General features: G+C 51.6%; 10 protein-coding genes across 10 annotated transcripts; 5 read left to right on the top strand and 5 right to left on the bottom strand.

Annotated features, from left to right (window-relative positions):
* Positions 1–943: 943 nt before the first annotated feature.
* On the top strand, positions 944–1,758 carry PtrM4_116420 (2OG-FeII-Oxy-3 domain containing protein; the record flags this gene model as incomplete). The annotated part of the gene is made up of 2 exons (XM_001935008.2): positions 944–1,412; positions 1,460–1,758. The coding sequence occupies 2 exons, from the start codon at positions 944–946 to the stop codon at positions 1,756–1,758; spliced, it is 768 nt and encodes a 255-aa protein (XP_001935043.1).
* A 1,771-nt stretch (positions 1,759–3,529) lies between these two features.
* On the top strand, positions 3,530–3,711 carry PtrM4_116410 (uncharacterized protein; the record flags this gene model as incomplete). Its single annotated transcript, XM_066108212.1, has 2 exons — positions 3,530–3,583; positions 3,628–3,711. The coding sequence occupies 2 exons, from the start codon at positions 3,530–3,532 to the stop codon at positions 3,709–3,711; spliced, it is 138 nt and encodes a 45-aa protein (XP_065961397.1).
* A 172-nt stretch (positions 3,712–3,883) lies between these two features.
* Positions 3,884–4,390, top strand: PtrM4_116400 (uncharacterized protein; the record flags this gene model as incomplete). Its single annotated transcript, XM_001935007.2, has 1 exon — positions 3,884–4,390. The coding sequence occupies one exon, from the start codon at positions 3,884–3,886 to the stop codon at positions 4,388–4,390; it is 507 nt and encodes a 168-aa protein (XP_001935042.2).
* Positions 4,391–4,538: 148 nt separating this feature from the next.
* PtrM4_116390 (uncharacterized protein) lies at positions 4,539–5,519 on the bottom strand (the record flags this gene model as incomplete). Its single annotated transcript, XM_066108211.1, has 1 exon — positions 4,539–5,519. The coding sequence occupies one exon, from the start codon at positions 5,517–5,519 to the stop codon at positions 4,539–4,541; it is 981 nt and encodes a 326-aa protein (XP_065961396.1).
* A 762-nt stretch (positions 5,520–6,281) lies between these two features.
* Positions 6,282–7,398, bottom strand: PtrM4_116380 (uncharacterized protein; the record flags this gene model as incomplete). Its single annotated transcript, XM_001935006.2, has 3 exons — positions 6,282–6,868; positions 6,919–7,318; positions 7,366–7,398. 3 exons carry the CDS (start codon positions 7,396–7,398, stop codon positions 6,282–6,284), a joined length of 1,020 nt encoding a protein of 339 aa, XP_001935041.1.
* A 541-nt stretch (positions 7,399–7,939) lies between these two features.
* On the top strand, positions 7,940–9,419 carry PtrM4_116370 (ubiquitin multi-domain protein; the record flags this gene model as incomplete). The annotated part of the gene is made up of 3 exons (XM_001935005.1): positions 7,940–8,395; positions 8,446–8,568; positions 8,616–9,419. 3 exons carry the CDS (start codon positions 7,940–7,942, stop codon positions 9,417–9,419), a joined length of 1,383 nt encoding a protein of 460 aa, XP_001935040.1.
* Positions 9,420–10,873: 1,454 nt separating this feature from the next.
* Positions 10,874–11,577, top strand: PtrM4_116360 (MhpC, hydrolase or acyltransferase (alpha-beta hydrolase superfamily); the record flags this gene model as incomplete). Its single annotated transcript, XM_066108210.1, has 2 exons — positions 10,874–11,522; positions 11,573–11,577. 2 exons carry the CDS (start codon positions 10,874–10,876, stop codon positions 11,575–11,577), a joined length of 654 nt encoding a protein of 217 aa, XP_065961395.1.
* Positions 11,578–11,993: 416 nt separating this feature from the next.
* On the bottom strand, positions 11,994–13,160 carry PtrM4_116350 (uncharacterized protein; the record flags this gene model as incomplete). Its single annotated transcript, XM_001935003.2, has 1 exon — positions 11,994–13,160. One exon carries the CDS (start codon positions 13,158–13,160, stop codon positions 11,994–11,996), a length of 1,167 nt encoding a protein of 388 aa, XP_001935038.2.
* A 921-nt stretch (positions 13,161–14,081) lies between these two features.
* On the bottom strand, positions 14,082–14,458 carry PtrM4_116340 (uncharacterized protein; the record flags this gene model as incomplete). The annotated part of the gene is made up of 3 exons (XM_001935002.1): positions 14,082–14,183; positions 14,240–14,302; positions 14,351–14,458. 3 exons carry the CDS (start codon positions 14,456–14,458, stop codon positions 14,082–14,084), a joined length of 273 nt encoding a protein of 90 aa, XP_001935037.1.
* Positions 14,459–15,151: 693 nt separating this feature from the next.
* PtrM4_116330 (SMP2, protein involved in plasmid maintenance) lies at positions 15,152–17,407 on the bottom strand (the record flags this gene model as incomplete). Its single annotated transcript, XM_001935001.2, has 1 exon — positions 15,152–17,407. The coding sequence occupies one exon, from the start codon at positions 17,405–17,407 to the stop codon at positions 15,152–15,154; it is 2,256 nt and encodes a 751-aa protein (XP_001935036.1).
* Between the last annotated feature and the right edge of the window lie 789 nt (positions 17,408–18,196).

Below are 18,196 nucleotides of genomic sequence, written 5' to 3'. Positions count from 1 at the left end.
GCGTGGAGCCCACAGTGCGTTTGCTTGTTTTGTTTGGCGGGTGTTGAGGGAACAGTGACGGGGTTGTCAATGCGTGGTCGGGGGGAGGGGCGACGAGAAGGTGTAGCTGGAGGCTCCAAAGGGTGAGGCAATTGATACGAGAGTCGGCGAATCTGTCGCGGTCGGCGCGTGTCGTCTGCGCACCTCTCCTTCGCCCTGAAGCTGGCGTGGAGATGGGAAATTAGGAGTGAGCCAGCTCTGCCTTGGCGCAACGGTTGGTGGCGCGAGCGGCAGTGGCTTACGTCGCGTCGAGGCGCCCTCTGCAGGATGATGATATACGGCCGAGAAGTCACATGCGGTTGCACCACTGGGCTGGACACGAGTCGTTCGGATGCCGCGGATCAATGGCTGTGGTGTGGGAGTTAGTTGAGCAGCGGGAGCCTGCGAGCCTGAAACGCGAACCAAAGAATGTACAGGGCTGCGCCTGCCGCTTCCACGTGACTGAATGTCCCGCGCCTCCCCGGACCTCACTCACTCCCCCCATTCTGGCAACCGACAAGGGCGATGGTCGAAAGTAGTAGGTGCAAGAGTCTAAGATGATTGAATGCGTTCAGGTACCCGCGCAATGCAGCTCCATTGGCGGGGTATGAGATTTGCTTTTTCTGTTGTTATTTATAGAGCTTTCAGAGCTCGCAGCAGAGAGTTCAGCTGCAAGGCACAATGTACACATGATTACTACTCATACATGATCATTTTACATCACCACATGCCACATGATGGCTCACACTATCCGGACGACATCGACCACCGGTGAAACCTTTCGGCGTGGCTGTGCTATACCAGGCAACAGTCCCTGAAGGCCAATGGCATCGTTCACCGCCCCGCAATCCAGTTCAGCTCTGGGGCTAGTCAAGTGCTCATATACACTTCACCTGCGCTCAATTCAATCACAATATCAGCAACTATGGCATCAACCTCGACACATAAACTACCCCATGGGTTCCTCGAGGACCCAGCGCCTGACCTAACCAAAACCAAAATTGACTTCAACAAACAAGGCCTCCCGGAATACCAGAATGCATGGGCAGTCGTACTAGACGGTGTACTCACAGAGAAGGAATGCAAAACATTGCTTGAAGCGGCCGAGGCAACCACAGATGGCAAATGGGAAAGAGCATTGGTCAACATCGGTGGGGGTATGCAAGCCATGTATGAGGACACAAGAAAGTGCGGCCGCATCATCTGGGACAACAAGGAACTCATGACGAGGCTTTGGGCCAGAATAGAGACATCAGTACCAGAGATCCATCGTCTCCAAAACTGGGCCGAAGTTACCGGATACGGTCCCGTGAAGCGTAAAGAAACGTGGAAAGTGACGAGGCTGAACGAGCGCGGACGATATCTCAAATACATTGGCGGCGAGTACTTCAAACGTATGTATTCTTTCCGGTAGTTTTCTTGCGTATACTGATCCATGCAGCCCACTGTGATGGTGCCTACGAAACACCCGATAGAACCGAGCGGTCATACTTTACCCTGCATCTGTATCTAAACGGCGCTGTGGAAAAGAGTGGGGTGCGGCAGCTAGAAGGCGGCGCCACAACTTTCTTCAGCGGCAATTTGGTCCAGCGTATAGATGTCGAACCAAAGGCCGGACGCGTCCTGCTATTCCAGCATCGCAATCTCATCCACTCCGGCGACGATGTGGTAAGCGGAACAAAGTATACGCTGCGGACGGATATCATGTATACGGTCGAAGGACGCGGCGAAGGGGCCTAGGCGAGCAGGTGCAGGAGAGAAAAGGTGACATGGCTGAAGGTAAGGCGGGTTGCGTGGGTTGCGTGATTTTTTGTTAGTAGTATCCTTGAACTGATAGATGCTGCGCAAAATAGCACACTTACGTAGAAAAAAATGGTGAACGGCCTGCCTCGCCAGAGTAATCAGAATCGAATGATACTGTGCCCTTTTTCACCCAAGGGCTACTTAAGGTCAAGTACGCTGCGTATTGTACTACAGTGTCACTCCTCTCCCAGAGGTTCAGAGCACACAATCTTCGCACCGACTCCCATAGGGACACCAGTTCCACACACTCCCACCGAAGTAGAAGCCTGCTTTCTAGGCCCTGAGCTTTCTGATGCCGAATGCAGACGTGAGTCACGCCAGGCTCTTACGAGCAGTACAGTCCCAAAGGACGTGATAAAAAGTGAAGATTACTCCGAATTTCTCATTTGCAGGCTAGGACAACTTGGTGGAAGCGTCTGTATGTGTGCAAAGAAACGCAGCTTTGGCGAGGCAGGCCGTTGGAGAAGTGAGAAACATTTTTGGCGGGGTTTTGTAGCTGAGCCCGGGCGCGCTAGCGACGGCAAAACCTCGGCCCCTCCTCGCCTGTGACGCCAGTGCACGTGCAAGGTAGCGCGACCGCAACTTCCAGGCAACAACAAAAACAACAATAAGGCCATGAGTGGACTTGGTATCATCTCATAGTAACTATGGCCCTGTAAGCTGAGGAGTTGTCAAGCCGATGATGGCGATATTGCGTTGTAAAGGCTGTGGGAGGTCATATTTCGTCGATGGTTCTCGCCCAGATGCTTTACAGTGTCCTCCGCGCCCTATTCTGCTTTGTACAAGATGGGTAGCCTTTCTCTTTGCAGGCACAAGTTTCCTGTCGAACCATCCGAGATCTTTCTCTTCTCAACACTCAAGTTCTCCCCTTTTGCTACTTTTGCGTGTTACCATTGCGATCGTATGCGAAGGATTGATTGAGGCAAATGGCTTGTACATGGTGTTGATGCTTGTACAGAGCACCTGATAGGTGAGAAGGGACAGCGAGAAAGCTGGTCAACGCATAACTACTGAGACTGCAATAATTCGTTACTTGGTTGCTATAGCTGAGACACTCATCATTGAAAGTTTGCTCTTTCTGCAGACTCCCACATCGCCGGCCCTCAAATGGCTCTGCCCCTATTCAAAATTCTTATATCTTTCAAGCCCTCCTAGTTGACTGTATATTTTCCGTTCCATCGAGTCACAGTTCAAACATTTACGGCCGTCGTTTCTTGCTAGGATTGCGCTCTTCCTTCTCTTGTTCCTTCTCTTCTTTTACGGTGATACCACTTGGTATGACAAACTTCAAACATAGAAAACATTTATATCTGCAGAAAGGGCTTAGTTTAGTTGTTGGGCGGATAGCATGTCACTCATTTTCTTTCACTGATGTCGCGTCCGTGCGTTGTTGCCAGACTCCGCAACAATCAATCGATTGACATGATTGATTCCTATATAGGTTAAAGAATTACTTCATTAGGCAGCCTTTAACCTAGATAGGAATCAATCATGCCGATCCGATTGATTGTTGCGGAGTCTGGTTGTTGCCACGCCCTTCTTGTAGTATGGTCATCACGCGCCACTCTAAACTACTTGGTCCGCAGATTGATCGAATCTCCTCCTTTTCAACTCACTACATCGCCAGAAGGCGGAAATACAACCCCTACTCCAGCCATCATGTCAGGCATGGTGTTAGGCATCTCGAAGAAGACCTTTCTCAAGCAACATGTTGTCCCCTCTTCTCCCTATGACAAGTTCAACGACGATATTTGCGCTTTCTGTAAGTAGCTTGCCGCTTCTTGTATAGTATGCTGATAGGTCTAGGCTTGTGCGAATACAACGACAGCGACCATCTCGCAGTTCGAGTCCTGCCCTGTAACCACGTATTCGGCCGTCCGTGTCTGTTAATCATAGACTCCGCAACAATCAATTCAATCCGGTCACTCTCCTAGACCCACTTACCTATCTAGGTAGGGCTTAAACTCCTATAGGTAACTACTAGGCTTAAAGCGGTAATCAATCAATCCAATCTGAACCTTCTAGGACCCACTTAATTGATTGTTGCGGACTGTGGTTAATCATGATTGGAGGTCACCAGGGCCATCTTTGTTCACTCTGTGCAGCTCCGTTGTTCGGACCATCTGCCGTAGTCACTTTCGACGATATTGTCCTGGGAATTGTCCAGAAAATCGAAGCGGTATCACTCCAAGTCTCCTATCTCTTCGATCCGCTACCAACCCCAGTAAACACCTTTCTTCGCTTCCTGTGGTACCGCCACTGCCTGCTATACTATGCGGAGCTTGTTGTCGACCGCTGCACGAACGTGGGTGTCCGTAACCCGGCTTTGAACTTGAGGCGCCTGACGCTGGTCATGACTCTACTACGTCTGTGTGTTAGCTTCAAGTACAGCCTTGCGCTTTCCATCGCAATGGTTGTAGTAGCCTTACTATTCGGTGCACACGGCGAGTTCAGCAACTTGAAAGACCGGATCATGTTCTTCGGCATCATGCTTGTGGCCATCTTGCTCTGGAGCGTTGTGTACGTGTGCTGCGAAGCCATGTCGAACTACCTATTGGGGCTACTTTAGTGCGAACTGGGAAGCACCTCAAACATCGATAGAAAAGGACTTGGGTAATGTTTGTACACGGTCAGATACCATATACCTAGATACATGGCTAGGGTTGAAGATTACATGGAATGAACAAAGATGCCCTCTACAAACTGTGCCCTGCCCCCTAATCAACCGTCTTCTTCACATACCTCACAACCTGAACCTCGAATTCAATGTACCCATCAGCCGCATCTTTCGGCAAACTCAAATCAACCATACCATTTTTCTTTTTCCACTCCTTCACAATCACCTCCCCATCCCAAACAAGCATTTGTCGGTTCCTCTCCGCAACCTGTTCTCCATCCAAGGCCCCCATTGCGAACCTCCACGTCTTCGCACACTCGACCACGTTATGCAACAGATCTGCTTTCATCTTGAACATCTCAAGCACAAGCTCCCAACTCTTTAGATCAGGTAGTACCTTCCCTATCTGCGGACCCCAGCAATGACCGAAAGGTGATTCGGTGGCTTGATCTAGCTGTCTCCCGATGCGGCGCTCGGCAGCTCGAAACATCATGAGGTCGCTAGTTTCACAGCCGGCGCGAATGACTCCGAACGTAGGGTCCATATACAGTCTGTGTTTAGGGTCGTCATTCTTGTAGGGTTGATCCATCCACCAGTCTCCGTGGTGTATGCGTAGTGTTAAGTGTGTAAGTGGTTGGAAGACACTACAACGCTTGTTAACGAAGCATTGGAGAGTCGGAAAGAAGGGGGCAGTTTGTACGTTTGTCAAGATTTCGCATAGACGCCGAGGTTTTTTGTCCGGCACGCCATTGACAGGAATGAGAACGGAGTTGAAGGAGGTTGCGTAACTGCAATATCTACCCCATGTATACTTTTCTTTGTACACCTCGGGCACCATATAAGCACCCTTTTTTCGAGATTTAGCAGCCCAGGATTTTAGCTTCTTGAACAAGTGGCCACAATCGAGGGCCCACTGCTCAAGTGTGATATCCAGCCCCCTGATCTCTGCTAGCTGCCATACCTTGAGTGCACTGCTCATCTGGCTTCGTAGTGCTGTGATGACGAATGGGTTCACACATAGTGGTGTGATATGAGTCTCCAGATAGATTGCCTTGCAGGTCAGAAGCAGAGATAATGCCATGTCGGAAGAGTAGAGACAAGGGTTTCGGTACTCTGGCATGTGAATGTTATGGTCTAGACGGCCCTGCACGGTTCACGATCCACAGGGTAGGAGGTGGTGTCTGTGAGGGCGTAGCTGAAGATCATGTCGCGGATTTCGCGCGGGATGGGCGTGCAGAAGGGACATGTGTTTTGGTCTTGTATGGTGGATGGAGTGAGGGACCATGCGAGAGGCTCTTGGGTGATGGGGGATGAGGATTCGAGGTCACAGGTGCATATTGATTCTGCAATCGGTTGATGGGTGGTATCTTGTGAGGCCTTAGGTATGTAAGTACATCTGTCGTGCATTGTTGACCTTTGCCACTTACTATAATTGCGAAATCTTTCCTGGTGGGCCTTAGCCTGGCTGCTTGTGTAGCAGACTTGGGAAACGATTGTAGTAGACACGGGAAACGATTGTAGCAGACTCGGGCAACGATTGTAGCAGACTCGAGCAATGGTTAGCGTTGCGCCATAGGGACTGTTGCCTGACGCTAAGCCTATTCCCGGTTTTGGGTCGAACCTTCGGAAAGCAGCAGTATGTGTTTGAGGTGACTCGTCGCGAGGTCGTCTACTACCAGATGTTGTCAGTGAATAGACTACATCAGTAACATTACCTGCACGGATTTGGTATCGGGTTTGATGGTAGACAAGCAATACAGAGGTTCAACCACTTGAATTTGAAAAGTTGTAAGTTTCATTGAAGTAGTTACTGCTTTCCTTGCTAACCACACTCAAAATGATCTTACAACTTACTTGCTCCATCTTGCGGCACCTTGACTATGACTTTTCCCCAGCTATCTCTTCCACCCAACACATTTAGTGCAGCAGGTACACTCTCCAGCCCAACATATTCCTTGTCAGTAAAGGTAGTGCCCCTATACTTCCCCTCTTTGACCAACTTGAAGATGCCATCCCAAACTTGAGTCTCGATCTCGGGTTGTTTCTCGATTAACGCACCCCAGAACAAACCAACGACACTGATGTTTTTCAGCAAGATACGGTTTGTAGCGATCTTCTCGATGGGTCCTCCGGCAAAGCCGATCACCAGCAGTCTACCATTCCAGGCAATGCATTTCATGGACTTGTCAATAAGTCCAACGGGATCATAGACAATGTCTACACCGCGACCCTTGGGAGTAAGTTTCTTGACTTGCTCAGGCCAGTCGGCATCACGGTAGTTGACAGCGTAGTCTGCACCAAACGAGCGGGCCACATCAAGTTTGTGGGCGGTACCAGCTGTTGCGATGACAGTTGCGCCGAAGGCCTTGGCAATTTGAACGGCAGCTAGTCCGACACCGCCTGCTGCTGCATGCACGAGTACCCAGTCGCCTTTTCATTGACTTAGTGAAAGCGAAAAAGAGATGAAGGGGACAACATACCTTCTTTGACGCCGGCCCTGACTACCAACCCACCATAACTCGTTGGTCCTGTAACAAACATGCCGGCCGCATCCTCATAACTCCATCCTTCGGGCAGAGGCTTCAACATCTCCTCTGTACATGTGATATGTGTGGCATATGCGCCCTGGTTTCCGCCAAACACTTTGTCGCCTTCCTTGAATGCTGGCGTCTTGCCACCGGGCAAAGCTGTTGGTGCCTTTAGAACTACTCCAGAAAACTCCATTCCAGCTACCCAAGGGAATGGTGGCTGGGTTTGGTATTTTCCGCGAATTTGTAGTATATCGAAGAAGTTCGCTGCCGTGGCATGGATGGCGATTAAGTACTCGTTGGGTTTTGGGGTGGGTGTTGGGAGATCAATGACTTTGAGGTCGTTGGGACCCTGGGGACATCAGCTGACATGCTCAGGATAGGATATAAGAGACCTACCTCAACATATTCTTTGATCTGTATACCCTTCATTTTGATGTCTAGCTAGCGCTGATGTTGACAATGTAATCGATTGTGGTCTCAGAGAGGCAATTGACTACGGAAGGCACAAGCGCAGAAAAGAGGAGGTCAGTCTGGTACTTTTGAATGATGACGAGAGTAAGGGCCGACTTTACACAAGAGCTCCATTGCAGCTTGCTGAGATGAGACGTATTAGCCCTCCGCGTTCAAAGATACCTCGGCTAGCTCCCCGGTCGACCTCCGCTCGCTCCTTCCCCACCCAGAGCTTGGCATGCGGGCTTTAGTAATCAGCCGCGCCACATGGCAGCAGGCAGCGTTGTGCTAACGCTAAGGAAGCAGGGTACCATGGCGGGTCAGTGACGTTCTACTGCCTTCCAATCGAATCCAAAGCTACCCACAGCCTCTCTACTCTACCTAACTTCACCACGTCTCTTCTTCCTAACGAGACATTATTCTCCTTGCCGAGATCACGGTATTAATACGCAGCTTGGAGACTACTAGCCCAGGAACTCTATCGCACATAAGAATAACAGACCCCCTCGCTGTTTACAAGATGGCCGACGACGCCGCCACGACGACGGATGACACGCAGATCACTTTCAACGTCAAGGCTGCCAACGATCAGAAACACGTCCTCACACTATCCAGTGCCACTACCATTGCCGACCTCAAAGCCAAGCTCTCGACATCGGAATATGCAGATGTGCCCGCCGAGCGCCAGCGCTTGATATACTCAGGCCGCGTACTGAAGGATCCCGACACACTCGCCAGCGTCAAGATCAAGGACGGTCATACAGTACATCTTGTCAAGGGCGCCGCGAGCAATGCAAGGCAGAACCCCAGCCAAGGCACAACGAGCACTACAGGTGGAAGCGGGACTCCTACGCCTCAGGTACCGACCAATATCGCAGCAGGAACAGGCAACAATCCTCTTGCTGGTCTTACAGGCGCACGGTATGCTGGATTTCATGGCTTGCCTGGCATGGACATGTTTGGGCCCGATGGAGGTGTAAGTGTCCTCGAGTTCGGCCTAGTCGAGCGTGTACTGACAATTCGTAGATGGGCCCCCCACCAACGACTGAGTCAATGCTCGAACAAATGGAGAACCCAATGTTCTTGTCACAGATGAATGAAGCCATGAACAACCCTGCAGTGGTCGATATGATGCTGCAGAGTCCTATGGTAGGTCCTGTGCCAGCTCTACTATGGCTACTTCTAACATGTCACAGATACGCGACAATCCGATGCTGCAGCAGGTACTCCGAGATCCCGAGATGCGCCGCATGATGTTTAGCCCAGAGATGATGCGCATGCAACTGAGGATGCAGCGAAGCATGGGTGGAGGCGCTCCAGGTGGTGCAGCAAGCTTCCCAGCTCCAGGCGCTACCGACAACACACCAGGCTCGACAGCGACAGATCAAGGCGCCACGGCGACACCAAACCAGCCCAATACAGGCGCTCCCGCAGATCCTTTCGCAGCGTTCGGTGGAGGTGCTGGTGGAGCCAATCCCTTTGCTAGCCTGTTTGCCGGCGGACAGAATCCTTTCGCGCCTCAGCAACCGGGCGCAAACGCTGGCGCAGCGCAAAACACACAAGACGCCTCAAGCACCTTTCCTAACTTGTTCGGAGGAGCCGGTGCGCAAGGAGGACAAGCGAACCCAATCGCCGAGGCAGCTCAGAGGATGATGCAGAACCCTGAAGCCATGCGCAACATGATGCAAATGATGGGCGGCGCTGGAGGTGCTGGAGCAAACCCATTCGGTTCTTTGGGAGAGACAGGAGCACCTGGTGCAGGCGGCGCTGCGGCCAATCCATTCGCTGCACTCTTCGGCCCCGGTGGATTCGGCGGAGCAGGTGGCTTTGGTACACCTCCACCAGCGGATACTCGACCGCCTGAGGAGGTGTACGAAACGCAGCTCAGGCAGCTAAACGAGATGGGTTTCTACGAGTTCGAGCGCAACGTTTCGGCGTTGCGGAGAAGTGGCGGCAACGTTCAGGGCGCAATTGAGTATTTGCTTAACGGCGGAGCGTAGACTGCTGTTCCCCATTTCGTTCTTCAGTTGGAGCAAGCTCCAAAGCAGTCGCTTACACAGAGCGAGATCAGAGACGTTGAGCGGTATGAGAAAGCAGAGCGATGCAATGCTGAAGATGATTATGGAAGCGACATAAGTGACCTATTGGATGCGTGTAATGGCGAGGAGGAAGGCTCCCTCACTTATACAGATGACGAGACCTCATTCCTATGAATGAGGAACGGATTCGCAGGTGTAATATTAGGTAGGTTATCAGAAACGAGTAGGATAGAGCAATGATACCAGGAGGCAGATAACCGCCAGAATCAACGTGGAACCTTGACATGCTGGTGTTTGCACGACATTGTACCTGCTTCTTCGGGAACTAGATGATAATTCAAGCGACTAATTATAATGCGTTTGGAGGTGGTACCGCTAAGGTGTATGTATACGACCGTTGCTACCCCGCATCATCACCACCGTGGGTACCTGCCCCACTATCCCAACCATTGTTCTGTCGTTTCTTCACACGAACAACGAATATTTCCAAACTTCTTCCAACCTCCCCTTGTATTACCTAACTTTTTTGAATAAGGTTATAGAACAACTCTTCCACAAATCCTCCATCAACAAGCCTGTCCACTCGACAGAAAACTCCGCTTGGTGTAGTTGGTGTAAGTTCTGATACTGTCGATATCTTCCCACTCAGCCTCTAACATCCTCTCTAGTTATCACGTTCGACTGTAATAGCAATTGTTATCGAAAGGTCCCTAGTTCGATTCTGGGAGCGGAGAAACAGCTACAATATTTTTTTGCCAGGACAACCTTCTCTTGGGTGGAGATCACAGGATCGCAGAAGAGAGGGTAGTAGCAATGCGGGGAAAGGGATGTATCTTTTTGCCAGCGAGAGGTATAGAGACGTTTCGCTTCTACTTTTGTTGCGGTTTGTAGCAGCGATACAACTTTATCACACTATTCGACTACACAGTCTATCCTACTTTAGGGGTACAAAAAGACGTTGCCGTTGAACCGCCGTGTAATATCTAATCCCGCTCCTCTAACCTCTTAGGACTGCAGGTAATGGGTGGCCTTGCATATAATATGCAATCTCTACGTTATCCCCGCCAGTCACTGAGTACTGTAGTACGTTTTTAGGAAATGGTCCTACAGGCCTTATGGAGGCTGATTGACGATCTTTGACACATTCTCATGCAGTCAATATCGCAATCTGCGATTTAAATCAATGTACAAACAACTCAATGTTGCGACTATAAGCTCCTCATAGCTTGCGCACTGAAAACAAGAACGGCAATCTGCAATGGGAATGCTGACATGACGTACGGGGCTGCAGCATCAATATAGTGATGTGTGATAAGGCTGCATAAGAGAAAGAGAAGTATTTAACAACACCCCTTAATCCTAAATATACCATCCCATCGCATCCTCCCATCTCCAATTCCTATCCTCTCCCAAAAATGCGCCTCCCCTCCTCTAAAAACCCCTGGCTCACATCCCCCACCCACACCGCCCTCGTCCCAATAAACACCACACACGTCCTCTCCACCACAATCAGCGGCCCCCTACGCACACCCACCTCCCCGCTCCTCATCTTCTTCACCGGCGCCGGCGCACCCAGCGCAGTATACACGCTCCTCCAACGCCACCTCTCGCCCCACATACGCTGTCTGTTCTACGACCGCGCCGGCTACGACCACAGCACCCTACCACCGCAAATAACACAAATCCTATGCCATGACACAGCGCGGGATCTGCGTATCCTGCTTAGAGAAACCGGGCTTGAGGGACCGTACTTACTCGCCGCCCACTCCTTCGGCGGAATAGCAGCGCGGACGTTTCTGCAAACATGTTCGGAAGGCGAGGTGGGCGGTATGTTACTGTTCGACACCGCGAGCGAGCTCATGCTAGCGCTGTTCAATCATATCCCGCCGCGGGAATTGGAAGCCGTGGGCAAATATGTTAATCTAGCCGCCCTCACGCATCTGAAGCAAGAAGCTGGGTTCAGCGACGCAGAGTGGAGGTACGCGATTGAAGCGACGGGGCGGAGCTCGCGAGCGCTTGCATTGGAAGACACGCATGCGTCTGCGCATGCGCTGGCGCTGAGTCGTCAGATTGATAATGTGGCGTTTGGGGCACGGCCGTTGACAGTCGTGCAGTGTAATATTGCGGGGGATTATCAGGTTTTGTATGATGAGGGGGTTAGGTTGGGTGGGGGCACGGAGGAGGAGAGGGGGGTTGCAAAGAAGTTTATTGAGGGGGCGAGGGTTTTTCATGGACAGCTTGCTAGGGCGCAGTGTGGGTTGAGTGGGGATGTTGAGTTTACGTATTTTGAGCATTGGGGACATGATTTGCCGATAAGGAGGCCCGGGGTGGTGGTTGAGATGGTGAGGGGGTTGTTGAAGAGGATGGGGGTTGTGGAGCGGAAGGGGTGTGGTGGTGGAGACTCTATAGGTCATAATGGGCTGGATGATGGAAAGGTTGACGAAGAGATGATAAAGGAAAGTGGTGGAGGACGCTTTCCAAGTCCTGTCATGTCGTTTCTTGGATGAAATCTTCAATTTAATTGATATCTACCTCTCATCGCACTTCATGTCTGCTTCCATAGCTCGTATACTCGTCAATCTCAATCTCTTCCTCAATGGTTGGTAGAACCTGATATCTCCCCGTCTTGCTCTTGTATATCCTCCTAACACACCTATCCGTGTGCAGCAAATGCCCTCTCTTCTTCCTTACAAAGCCAGCGAAGCACGCCGCACTAGACATAATCGCACCCGCACTGATGAAAATCGGTATCTTAAAGTCCTTTGGTCGGTAAAACACCATTGTGGTAGCAAAAGAAAGCATTTCGAAGAGATTTTGTAGTGACATCTCAATAGCGGAGAATGATCCGCGTGTAGCCTTTGGCGCGTCTTCTTGGACCAGGAATTGTACGGAAAGGTCGAATCCCCATAGACCGAGACGGGACAGACATATTCCAAGAACCAGAGCACCGGCTGCTAGCATTGCTTTGTTGTCCATCATGACAAAAGTCCCGATAGCCAAGGCGATGCAGAAGAGCTGCTCGTTGATAAACCAGAGTCCTGCTCGTACGGCACCAATTTTGTTCGTAAGCCAAGGGGCTGCGACGGTAGCTGAGAGTTCGATTACGACGGAGGCAAGTCGCATAAGCGAAACGTGAGTACTAGTAAAGTCGAGTGTGAGGAGGTATGTGGTCGTCTGGGAACCGAAGCCCAGGACGGTGAGGTAGAGGAGTGACAACGCAAAGGAGGCGAGGAAGGCTGGATTCTGGGCGTAATCCTTCCACGGTCGGAGGTGCGCTGCTATATTTGAAAGGGTGGAACGTAGACCAGGGTCCGTAGGGTCCGTAGCGGCATCCTGGTGGGAAGACTGTTGCATCTCGGTACCTGGTGTTTCAGAATGCTTCAGCTCTTTTTCGCGTCCCAGTTCTGGAACTGCAGCGTAAACGTGAGCAATTGCAAAGTACTCTACTAGTACGCTGACGGCATTCTGGGCAAAGACTACCCATATGGCTATCCTGGTCGAGTAGCCATCAATCAAGCCAATGCCGACGGGGGCGATAAGCTTGCAGACTAGATCGATTCTGCGCATTGCACTGTTGAGGTCGTGGCGTTCCACCTGTAGACTCTCGGATATGACAATGATCCAATCTCGCTCTACGGAGACTGTGTTGGCGATGAAGGCGAGTTTCTCGAGACACGCTAAAATGACGCTGACGACGAACATGCCATACGTGACGATTCCCTTCTCTTTGCCACCAGCTAGCAGCAACAGTAAAATAATACACGAGCCAGCGACAGTTAGCCTCTGCCAGATGATGCTTTGACGGACGACATGTAGTCTATTTTTCCGGTCAACCTGGCTGCCGATCCATGCGCCCAGGATAGTCGCAGCCGCAGACCGAAATAAAGCGTAGCAGGATGCGAAGAACAATGTGCCAGGGAAAATTGCGGCTAGAAATATCACCGCGCCAAACTCAAATGTTCGTGCATTCCACGTCGAAAGTGTATGCGACAGATATAGCCTCCAAAGTAGTGGCCGCGCCGATCTCGCTGGTGGTGAGGGGCAGTCGCGTTCCGGTGAGACGCTCTTCGACGAGCGGGGTTTGGTGCTCATCATGGCGGAGGGTGAGTAATGGACGATGAATAAGACGCTGCACCGGCGGGGGAGAGGTTCATATTCAAGTAATAAACGCCGTGATGGTCATGAGACTGGGTTGGGTGACATCTGGGCCCGAAAATGTCGCCTCATCAATAGCTTTCATCCATGTAGGACCCTGCAGATGGGGTGCGCTAGCTCCATCCGGTGAAAGTAGCGAAGCGTTCACTCTACATTAGACGTCGGTCCGAGTTCTCGTCAGAATTGCCATTGTTTCTCCCAACCTTCTTAGACGCAAATTAGCCTAACTCGGCTGTAATCCGATGTGATTTTACTGTCACAAAGCGGGGTACTCAACCGCTAATTAGAAAAGAAGTCATGCTCTTATTGTGCCATGTATACTGCCTACCCAAGGGCGTTCATATACTCGAATTGTATGCCGTGGAAAAAATCTGTATCCATCTACAGTGCCATCCAACCTCACCCTCTCCAGGCAGAGATCCAGCCTATCTCCCAGTCAAGTTCTTGTAGCGCAAGAGATACAGCACTCTAGCAGTACCAAAGGCACAGCGAGCTGCAGTCCTTGCCGTTGACAATGGACTTGCAAGCCTTCTCCTTGCAGATAGGCTTGCAATACTCATAATGACAGGGCTGACACAATTGTCAGTAAACATACACAAATCCGCTGTAGTATTTCAAAGACATACCACGCGGCAGTCCTTGTAGATCTGCGAGCACTGCTGACATGGAGTTGACATGGCATTGAAATCCTGGTTTCTGGTTAGTAGGTTCAAGAATAGATCGGTGGTTTCACTTACATTGTCAGACATGTCGTCAAGGGCGTCGAAGGGTGTGTCACGAGGGACGGCGCCGCTGAGGACCATGGAGATGAGGCCCATGAGGGCGATAATAGTCTTCATGTTCATGAGCGCGGAGAGTTTGGTGGTCGTTTGTGAGTGGAGTTGAAGCAGGGTCAAGGTAGGCGTTGATTAGTTGTGCAGCGTTATCGACGGTTGGTAGAAGGGGCCGTATATATACCAACAGGGAGAGGCAGTGAGGGGCCAGGGCCCAAAGCGTGGTGATGAGAGAGCGGCCGCCTGGTCACCGCGACCCAGTCAACTGGTACTGACGTACGAGGGTAAAGGTGACTGTGAATGGACTGAATTAACCTATTTGGGAAATTTGCTCAGTGGAAAAGAGCGGAGTAGAAAGAAATAAACGTGACTTAGACAACGAGCGACAGAAGACACTGCGCAGAGTACAGCATTGTTACCGAGAAGCCAGGTGAAGATGCTATTGTATCCATTACTTGCGCTCCGTACAAGAATGCTATAATACCCTAGACTAGGGCTTCTGCAGAGGCCACCAAAGGGCTGTACCAGTTATGAGCCAACCTTCTACACGTGAACAAACTTGGTTGCTGTTTACATTGTCGTGCTATCGCGTCACGTCTACACAGCAAGATACAATGAAAGGGCAGATTATACCAGGACCGTGAATTGGTATGAATTTAGAGATACATCCTCATCTATAGTATAGAAAGCTACTGATCTAAGCTTTACCAACGCCAAACCATGCCATGCTATGCAACAACAAATAAAACAACAACTCATCCACGGCTACCGTCCTGGGCTTGCGCGCGGAATAGGCGTGGAGTCCCTGACACCCAACGTCCTCATGCGTTCTGCAGACTTACCAATATCAACTTGCTCTTCCTCAGTCGGCGTAGTCTCCTCGACTTCATCCTCTTCATATTCCCCGTCTGTCTCCTGTTCGTCGACGTACTCATCTTCTTCAACATAATCGCCTCCTTCGACACTCTCCATGATAGAATCACCCATACCAGCCTCGTCCAGCGATTCCCGCGACATGTAGCTCCCTTCAAGATCTTCGCCAAGTTCCGATCCTTCGTCTTCGCTGCGGATACTAGCCGCTTCGGTATGATCATCTTCGTCTTCGTCCTCATCTTCGCTGTCGGTGAAATCCTCGATATCAAGGACTGGTTCGCGCCAGTAGTTGAAGTCTGTATATGCTTCACCTCCTGCGGGGACTAGAAGCCCGACGGGTGGGAAGAAGTGGTCTACAATCTCTCGCATACTAGCATACCCAGTCTTGTAAGTATTAAGCGACAGGACGTCAAGACTGACTTCGGCATTTGAGTTGATGGTAAAGATGCGAGTTGAGGGAATGTTGACAGAGCGATAGGAGAGCGCGTCGGTGAAACGATTTCCGAAGCCGGCGTAAAAGGGTGTTTGATGTGGCGGCTTGTTGAAGAGCTGCATAATGTCACGCAAACATGCCATCTTGAAGACCTCTGGCTTTCTAAGGTAAATCTCTCGCCTCAAGGCGGCAATTGTGCGATCTGGACTCATAATGACCGGGCCTTTTGGTAGGCGATAGTTGTCCTGTACGACGCCATTTAGGTAGGCTCGTGTTGTGTCAGCCTGGCCGACGGAGCGACTAGTCAGGTAGAAGATGTTGTAGCCATTGTTGACAATGTCAGTGTACAGCTTCGCGACTCCCTGATGTGTCCAGTCTCTTCCAATTCTATGCAGAACATGGCCTAGGGCGTCCGACTTGGTGATAGTACCATCAATATCGGAGATGACAATGGGTACATCGTGCTTCCAATAGAACATGTAGGCTTCACACTTGGACTTGTTCACAGTAAAGCTCATCGTGTTCGCACCAGGCTTCAGGTTGAGAGCTCGAAGCTGGTCGCTTGTTAGACGCAGTGTCTTGGCATATGTCTTGGTTTCGCTCTTGCGTGCTTCGGGGGATTGCGGTGCAGACAAGCCCAGGGCACTATCCGAGTCTCGTCGCATCTGGTACTGAACAGTGTCATCACTACGACCGCTGTCGCTCTGGTAGCCGGGGTCCGACAGGGCATCAGTGGACCGAAGGGCTGCTTCGTTGAGAACGTTCATCGAAGTCTTGGCCATGGCTGCCGCTTTCGCCTCTTCACTGCTGTATATCCACAAGTTTCCGTTCTCATCGGTTCCGATCAGTGCGCCAATGTCGTAGTCACCAGCAAGCTCATCCGAGAGAATGCGCCTGGCGATGACCTCGGCGCGCAAAGCATCCTCCTCGCTGCTTTTGTATCCAGTCATGTCTAGTTCCAAGTCGCCCGTCTCGGTGACCTTGTTAGGGATGTTCGAGGTGAAGAGCTTCTTGGATAGTTTGATGGCGCGAGCGAGGGCTTCGCTGGGTGAGACGGGCGGCGGGCTTGTGGAGCGAGTTGATCTGTTCCAGGCAGTTGCATCTTCCCTACTGATCTGTAGCGGACCGTGTGTCTGAGATGGCTCAAAAGTCTTGGCAAAACCATCCTTTACAGAAGGAACAGTCTCGTCAGTACTTGCCCTCTGCATATGGAAGCCCGACCAGTCGCCTGATGTCGGGTGCCCATATTCATCATCCTCAAGCATGCAGTCCGAGAGGGGCACCGACATGGACATGCGCCCCCTTCTCCTGACACTGTTACCGTCGAGGTCGAGAGGTTCGGGCTCGTCGTCGAAGGCGCGCTCTGAGGGCAGCTCTACGGGCTTCTGCTCGGGACTGGCAGCGGGCGAGGCGATGGGCGACGTCTGCATCTCGGCGGGAATGGAGCGCGTTGTCTCAAAGACGAAAAAGGCCTCGCCCCCCTCGCCCAACTTCATGGAATAGTCTTGCAGCTCGCCATTGACGCGGAACTCGACTTTCTTGTCCGACGGGCGCAGAATCTGGTACTTGCCGAAGCGAACGTGGAAGGGTGAGCATGCCAGGGTGCCATCTTCTTGCTCGACGACAATGGTGTCGATGGCGCCGCTCAGGGTCGCGGGGTTGATGGAATTCCAGCCCTTGGAGACACTGCCGGTGATGGAACGCACGTAATTCATGGCTCGCAGTTGTGGGCGCGGCGGCCCTCGTGCGCTGGGTAGGTGGCTAGATGTGCGAAGTTTGTGTAGAGCGAAGGAGAGAAAAGGTCGAGTAGTTTCTATAGAACAAAAGGTTATTTGTTTCAGGCGAGGGAATCTGCAGCTTGCTCTTCACATGCCAGTGGGGCTTTTGTGAATCGGCCGAGGGCAAGAACGAGCAGCGAAAAGGTTAGGGGGTGGAAGGAGCGACGGAGCTGAGGTCAGTTTGGGTGCCTAGGTATGCGATGAGCAAGTGGTGAGAGCTATGTCACCGAGCGCGCGCGCATCACGGACGTCAGTCGGCGGTCATGGGGTCTGCTGAGCCGGTTGCTGCGGCAGGAATTTTGCAAACTTGAGCTTGGCCATGGCGAGGATGAATAATTGCATATGAGCCCTCTGGCGAGTGGGGAGAAATATCTTTCACATGCTCCAACGACGCGAGCAGATTGGAAGGCCGGAGCGTCAGCGCACATGGAGGGGCTGTTGAGTAGATAGTGTTGGGACGCGCTCTGGCTCCACCAAGCTTCTGGCTTCTGGCGAGGCTCCGTGGCTGCGTGACATGTCCAGTGACATGAATCCCATAGCCCGCGACACCTCATCTGGACTTTTCCATCAAAAGCCACAGGGCCCCCGCTAGTGTCTATGGAGCGAAGAGTGAATGCGGGATGCGGAGCAGCTGCATACCCACGCCCATGTGGAGCCCAGGAAATGCCCTGTCGGTCTCGGCTGAGTACGGCCATACAGCGGCGCTGCACATGGCGCCCGCCTTCA

This window comes from Pyrenophora tritici-repentis, chromosome 6 (genome assembly GCF_003171515.1).
Source record: "Pyrenophora tritici-repentis strain M4 chromosome 6, whole genome shotgun sequence".
NCBI classification, from domain to species: Eukaryota; Fungi; Ascomycota; class Dothideomycetes; order Pleosporales; family Pleosporaceae; genus Pyrenophora; species Pyrenophora tritici-repentis.
Note: the sequence above shows the minus strand (reverse complement) of the source record. Positions and strands in the feature narration are given on the sequence as shown.